This window comes from Neopelma chrysocephalum, unplaced genomic scaffold, assembly GCF_003984885.1.
Source record: "Neopelma chrysocephalum unplaced genomic scaffold, ASM398488v2 Primary Assembly neopelma1_100, whole genome shotgun sequence".
Classification (NCBI taxonomy): Eukaryota; Metazoa; Chordata; class Aves; order Passeriformes; family Pipridae; genus Neopelma; species Neopelma chrysocephalum.
Window position 1 is genome coordinate 2,774,270 of NW_020897763.1, and position 7,316 is coordinate 2,781,585.

Consider the following 7,316-nt stretch of genomic DNA (forward strand, 5'->3'; position numbering starts at 1 on the left):
ATGCTAATCCATTTCCTGGGTTTTTCTGTGCTAATTTTCTTTCCTGGGTTTTTTCTGTGCTAAAATTCCATGCTAATTTCTTTCCTGGATTTTCTCTGCTAAAATTCCGGGCTAAAATTCTGCGCTAATTTCTTTCCTGGGTTTTTTCTGGGCTAAAATTCCGGGGTAATTTTCTTTCCTGGTTTTTTTCTGTGCTAAAATTCCATGCTAATTTTCTTTCCTGGGTTTTTTCTGTGCTAAAATTCCGTGCCAATTTTCTTTCCTGTGCTAAAATTCCGTGCTGGTTCTGCTCAGCCGATCCCAAAAATCGACCTCTCCGCCCGAACCTTTCCCGTCGGGATGGAGGGACGGGGACATTCCCAGCCCCCCTGGGAACGTACCTCCTTCAGGAGTGGGGAATTCCTTCACCTCACTGCGGGGCCCATCTCCTCGGCCGTTGGTCACAACCATCTCAAGTTTGTAGTTGCTGTAAGGGAACAGCCTGGACACTATGCCCCGGTTCCTGTCTCCAGGAAAACTCACAAACTGCCGTTTTCTGGAGACCCACAGGTTCTTCAGCAAACTACTGTCCCTCCAGAAATAGGCCTTCAAGAAACATGCATGGCAAGTGAAGCTTTTCCCGTGGAAATACAATTTTTTTTAAAATATATATATATAAACCAAGAGCAGAACTTCGCAAAGAGCAGCTTTTAGAGCAATTAGTGAAGCTCCACGTCCCACCAGCTCCACCCTGACCCACCAGGTCAGGGGTGTTACCCAAAGAAGAGGGTTAAGTGCTTGCCAAAGGGCACAGAGCAAAACCACCAAGCTCAGACTAAAAGCTGCCTCTGATTCCCAAGTGTTGGAATCAAGTGATTCATTCTCCTTTTCCACCCGGAGCACGAGGGAAGGTGGGACACGACCAGGCACAAAGGAGAGCCTGGATTTGGGAAAGTCTCCCATTCAAAGCCCTGACTGCAAATCTTATTTCGTGCAGAAATAAGATTTGTTCAGAAAACGGAGCAGAAGAAGAGCAGAGGCAGAACCAGGAGAGCAGAGCCCAGAGGATTGTTGGATTGGAGGGGCTGGAACTGTTTGCAGGGCACGTGGTTTTGGTCTGAAATGCTGAGAGGAGGGCCCTGCTCAGACTTTTGCTTGTTTGGAACAGGGTCCATCCTCTGTACATAGACATTAGTAGTTAACCCAGCAGTAAATAGCAAATATTAGCAGAAAACCCCAAAGCACAGCAGGATCCAGGCTGCCCGTAGTGACCAGTCAGTACAACCCATGAGGTTTGGGCTTGGCGGGGTTGGGGTTCATTAAAAGACCACATGGGAACTTTGGGGATGACACAAAACCCCCAGAGCCACCTTCCTGCAGGGGTAGGACCCCCCCAGCCCCTCTGGGGGTGCACAAGGACAGCCCTGTTTGCTCCGAGCCCCCCCAGATCCTGCAGGAAGGCTCCAGGAAGGGCCATCCCAGCCCCGGAGGAGCCAACAGGAGATGTCCCCAGGCCCCACAGAGAGCAAACCAGCCCTTCCTCGCTGCCCCAGAGCAGAGCTCAGCCCCTGTGCTCTGCACCCAGAGCAGCCCAGGTGTCCTGGTGGCCAGAGGAGGGTTCCCTCTCATCCCCATCCCCCCTGGAGCCACCCGGGAATTCCGTGAGCTGATTAGAGGTGTTAACAGTCAGTGCCCGAGGGAGGTTTGGGGCTGCTCACTCTGTACTCCTTGAGCTGTCCCTGGATGGTGTCCAGGTGCACTCTGGTCCAGGTCAGAGCCACGGCAGTGCTGTTTAGGACTCTAATCCTAACGTCCGTGGGAGCAGCCTTGGGATCTGGGCGGGCAGGGATAGAGCACAGTGGGATAGAGCACAGGGGGATAAAGCACCAGTGGGCATTGGGGCCCCCCAGGAGGGTCAGACACACGGACACACGGACACCCCTCTGCCCTGGCCCTGGGGGTCCCATCACAGCACTGCAACCCCACGACTGCTCTGCCTCCTTCCATGGGAAGGGGGAAAAAACCGAGTCCTGTGTCACTCATCCATCAGTCCATCACTGATCCAGTTCACAGCAGGGTTTCCTGCTGCAAGGAAGGGGTCTGGCTCCCCTCCCTCCCTCTCCCAGTGAAGGATCCAGCACATCCAGCCCCCTCCTGCCTTACCTTGGCCACTGTCAGATCCCAAACTACCTCATTTCCACAGCCATTAATCTGAATTTGCCCAGAACCTGCTGTTGATCCACTTGGGGTTTTACCTCCTGTTCACAGCTCACCTGCTGTGTGTAGAAACCTGCAGCTCAGACACGACAGAGGCTATTTTTTGAGGGTTTTTTTGTGTTTTTCTACCCTGTCCCATCCCTCAGGCACGGGCAGAGCACATTTGTGCCTGGGCTGTGATACAGGAGCTTTGGTCTCCCTGGTTTGCCTCCATGTAACACACACACGTGGTGGCTTTTTCAGATCCTCCCAAAACCCATAATTATTGCACAGAATTTTCAAGAGAAACTAGAAAAAACCCACCCTTGCAGTGCCCAGAGATGGTGGTGCAGCCAGGAGTTTGCAGAGCTTTCCCAGTAACAACCTCTCAGCTGGGTCCAGCTTTGCTTCCATACCCTGATTCCCACATTTTCTACCCATTTTCCTTCCCCTTTCCCCGTTTCCTCCAGGAGGTGCCCAGCTGGAAGGTGTGTTGCCTGTGCCACCACAGCCCCAAAACTGCAGCTTTAATTCAGATTTCTGTGCCCTGTTTGTGCCCCTTGACTTCAAGCCTCGGGTCGTGGGTTCTCACCTGGTTTATCCCCTTTCCTTCTCAGTAATCCTGATGTTCCCACAGCCAGGGACCCCAAACCACAAACTAATATATATTCCTTTAGAGATAAAGCAGTTGGCAACAAACCACATTATCCCAGCAGGATGAGGATAATCGTGGTTGAGAGCTTTGGGTGCTGCAAGCACAGGAGGTGATAACCCAGCAGCCCAGAAAAAGGTGAAAAGAGAATTAAATGAGCTGTTCTGCGTGACCAGGGGAGAGGTTTAAAGGAAGATAAGCTGAGCCAACGTGTTGCAAACAGGAGCCCAGGCTGGGGCTTAGCTGAGGCTTTATCAGAGAGCCACAAGAATCCAGTGCAGGGTGAACTAAGGACCTTTTGGCCATTCATAAAACCTCTCCTCTGAGATGAACTCCGTTCGGGGGCACAAAATGTTAATGCCACTTCTTGGGACGCAGCCAGAGCTCATCCCGAGGGGAATCCTGTGGGTTTTCCACCCTCAAAGTGCTGCCTGGGTGTCACAGAGAGCAGAGGGAGCGGGGTGGGGTGACTTGGGTCATGCAGGCAGAGCCCAGAACAGTGTTGTAGTGGTTTGAGCCAGGTTTTCCCCCTGAAACTAGGAAAGTGGTAACCCCCAGGGGGTGGTGACCCTTGGGGTTTGACCCAATCAGTGCTCCTGCAAAATATAAACATATCTCTGGAGACCAGAAAAGAAGCAGTGGTACTGGTAGTTGAGGAAGAAGTGGCCATGTTGTAGAAGCCACGAGGAAGGGGCTGAGAGACTGGAAGGGGTCTTTTCTTCTTCTTCTCTCCTGGAGTTTTATTTGGAGGGAGAAGAGATTTGGCCCATTGTAAATATTATTGTCATGGTAGAGATAGAAATGGAGTTAAGATTATATGCAGTGTATTATAGTATTTATTTATGTGTATAGTCTTTGTAATATATTCCTTTCCCCCCATGTTGAGTCTTGTGTTTTTGTCTGGAAAACCCATCTCACATGGGGTTGAGATGTGGGAGGGGGGTTAGGAATCAGGAATTGGATTTTGAGGCTACTCAAACCATGACAAGGAGCCAGCGGCCAAGTCGTGGAATCATGGGACGCTTTGGGTTGGAAGGGACCCTGAAGCTCATCCCAGTTCTGCTATCCCAGGTCGCTCCAAGCCCCATCCAAGCCGGGAGGGGATTTTTGTGCCAAAAAGGCTCCAGGCACAGGGGGCAAAGCCTTGGGTGTGGGTGGGCTCCTGCTGGGTGGGTACTCACAGTCCTCCCCGGAGTAGCCGATGTAGGTGTCGGGCTCGGGGGCTCTGCCGAAGTCGTTCTCCGCCTGCACCTTGATCTCGTAGGGGACGTAGATGGGGGTGTTCCACACCACGTGCCGGGGGCCCTTCACCGTCTCGTTGTACCAACTGCCCCGCGGGTCCCGGCGCCGCCAGCGCACGATGTACCTGAGGTTGGGCCCATAAGCTTGAGTTGCATTCAGGGGCTTCATGGACCGGAACAGAGAGAGGAAGTGAGAGGGAGAAAAACAGCTCCAAGGAGCCCCCAAAGGTTCCGCTCGGCAGCTGGGGCTGGTTTCGGGTCCCGTCAGCAAAATCTCAAATCTCTGTTCCCAAAAGGGAGTGGGAACAAGGATACACCTGGTTCTTGCCCTCCAGAGCCAAGGCAGGAAAAAGAAACTTATACTCCCAGGACCATAAAATCCTGGAATGGTTTGGGTTGGAAGGGATTTTAAACTTATCTTGTTCCAACCCCCTGTCGTGGGCAGGGACACCTTCCACTAGCCCAGGTTGCTTACATATATATTATATATAATAAATCAAATGTGTGCATAATACAGAATATATTCTATATATATTATCCTTGTATTCCAGTCTGTATTCCCACTGCAATTTGAAGCCTCCTCACAGCTCATGGCTTGTTTGTGGATGACACCTGGTGGTGCACGAAGCAGAGCAAGAGCTGCTCTGTAAATCCTCTGTACTGCTAAGAACCCTTCTCTCTGTTGATCCTCCCTGATTCTGTCTGTTATTCACCACGTTTTGTTTGATTTACATCATTGAAAATGATTTTTTTTTATCACAAACCTTCTTCTAGGCACTAACAACGGCCTCTCTTGTGTCCTCTGCTTTTTATTTCATCGCAGAATCATCAGAGACTGGCCTGGGTTGGGAAGGTACTTAAATATCATCCCATCCCACCCCCTGCCATGGGCAGGGACACCTTCCACTAGCCCAGGTTGCTCCAGGTTTATCCAACCCGTCCTTGGACACTTCCAGGGATGGGGCAGCCACAGCTTCTCTGGGCAACCTGTGCCAGGGCCTCCCCACCCTCCCAGGGAGGAATTTTTTCCCAATATCCCATCTATCCCTGCCCTCTGCCCCTTTGAAGCCGTTTCCCCTCATCCCATCACTCCAGGCCCAAGAGGCATCAGGGAACTCACCGTCCAGGTGATCTCCATGTTGTTTTTTTGGGTCCCTGCACCTTGAACTCCCGTGGGGTTGATTTCAGGACCTGAGATTCACATTGTAAAAAATAAAAAAATAAAAAATTAGGCATTTTATAACGTTGAAAAAATGACCCTGTGAGTGGATAAAAACCCTTTAACTGGGCGAGCCAGAAGCACTTCCAAGGCAGAAGTTAATGGCCTGATTTTTCCAGAAGTTCCCATTCAGGTTAATGGAACATGAGGCTCTCAGTACTCTTGAAAAAACCAGGCCATTTATTTAGGAGGCTTTTTTTTTGCTTTTTTTTCCCCCCCAAATGTCCTAAATCTTTGAAAGGCAGCCTTTGAGCAGCGGCCCCAGGAGCCGAGCCCATCCCTTGGAAAGCCGAGCAGTGTCGGGAGCCAACACTAGATGCCAGCAGATCCTGCAGGAACCTCTGGGCAAAGAGGGGGAAAACGAGGAGTGCAGCAGAACTCCTGAGCTTCCCGAGAATTCCCTGTGGGAATTTTCCTGCGTATTGTCCAACAAACAAAGCACTGAGCAGACAAAGTGAAAACACGAGTCTGGGTTGTGGGTTGGAGCGTGGTTACATCAGGGAATGGTTTGGGTTGAAGGGACCTTGAAGATCACCCAGTGCCACCCCTTGGCATGGGCAGGGGCACCTTCCACTGTCCCAGGTTGCTCCAACCTGGCCTTGGACACTTCCAGGGATCCAGGGGCAGCCACAGCTTCTCTGGGCACCCTGTGCCAGGGCCTGCCCACCCTCCCAGCACCAGTCTGGGCTCCTGGTCAGCTCTGACAATGAATGAGCAACCTTGGAACAAAGTGCCTTTTGCTGGTGCTTAGTTTACACTTGAGTCTCATTTTCCAACAGGCTCCTGAGCTTCCTGTGGTCAGAAAGGATGAAAAACTCCCTTTAGAAAGCTCCTCTTTAAGCTGAAACCAGGGGTTTCCTTCAGCAGGTTCCACTGGAGTGACCTTGGCGTGAGTGTTTCCACTTGAGCTTTGCTGCTCTGCAGCTCGTCAGCCACGGGCTCGAGGGTTTGAGACAGAAAATTCCAGCCCAAAATCACTCTCTCACCGGTGTGTCACAGAATTAACCAGGTTGGAAAGGACCTCAGAGATTGCGGAGTCCAACCTTTGAGCCAACAGCACCTCATCACCCAGACCAGGGCACCGAGTGCCACGTCCAGCCTGGCCTTAAACACCTCCAGGGACGGTGACTCCAGTGCTCTCTGTGAAGAACCTCTTCCTAATGCCCAACCTAAACTGGGACCATACACCACAAGGGTTGTGGGGTCACACCCCATGAGGTTTGTGGGGTCACACCCCACGAGGTTTGTGGGGTCACACACCACAAGGTTTCTGGGGTCTTACACCACGAGGTTTGTGGGGAAACATCCCACGAGGTTTTTGGGGTCACACACTACAAGGTGTGTGGGGTCATGCACCACAAGGGTTGTAGGGTCACACACCACAAGTTTTGTGGGCTCAACACCATGAGGTTTCTGGGGTCACGCACCACGAGATTTATGGGGTCACACACCATGAGTTTTCTGGGGTCATGCACCACGAGGTTTGTGGGGCCACGCACCACGAGGTTTGTGGGGTCACGCACCACGAGGTCTGTGGGGTCTCACACCCCATGAAGGAAGAGCCCTCCCGGGGAGTGGCAAGGCCAGGGTGGATCAGCCCGGCAGGGTGGGCCAGGGGTAACTCACGTGCCCCGTTGGTCTGGTATCGCTCCGAGGGCACGCTGGGCACGCTGCTGCCCACGTCGTTGACGGCGATCACCCGGAACTGGTAGTTGACGTACGGGGCCAGGCTCAGCACGGCAGAGTTGACGCTCCCGGGGTACCGGGAATGGTTGTGCCACATTCCCGGCTGGAAGCGATCCTCCTCGAACTGCACAATGTAGTCTGGGGGGAGAGGAGAGGGAGGGCTGGGTGAAGGGTTGGGTGAAGGGTTCAGGGAAGGGTTGGGTGAAGGGCTGGGTGAAGGGTTGGGTGAAGGGCTGGGTGAAGGGTTCAATGAAGGGTTGGGTGAAGGGTTCAATGAAGGGCTGGGTGAAGGGTTGGGTGAAGGACCAGGTGAAGGGTTGGGTGAAGGGTTGAGTGAAGGGTT

At 52.5% G+C, this 7,316-nt stretch overlaps 1 protein-coding gene across 31 annotated transcripts in view; it reads right to left on the bottom strand.

Annotated features, from left to right (window-relative positions):
* NFASC (neurofascin) overlaps positions 1–7,316 on the bottom strand; it is an 84,040-nt gene that overhangs the window by 27,350 nt on the left and 49,374 nt on the right. For 24 of the 31 annotated variants that reach the window (XR_003536199.1, XM_027695403.1, XM_027695417.1 and 21 more), the window contains 5 exons: positions 6,914–7,111; positions 5,189–5,259; positions 4,009–4,231; positions 1,698–1,813; positions 381–585 (listed from right to left, as the gene is read on the bottom strand). Coding sequence is in view for 30 of the 31 variants with exons in the window: in XM_027695403.1 (XP_027551204.1) it covers positions 381–585; positions 1,698–1,813; positions 4,009–4,231; positions 5,189–5,259; positions 6,914–7,111 (813 nt within the window). In the remaining variant the exon portion in view is untranslated. The remainder of the gene's footprint in view (positions 1–380; positions 586–1,697; positions 1,814–4,008; positions 4,232–5,188; positions 5,260–6,913; positions 7,112–7,316) is intronic. The other 7 variants (XM_027695421.1, XM_027695420.1, XM_027695419.1 and 4 more) reach the window with 1 other exon arrangement.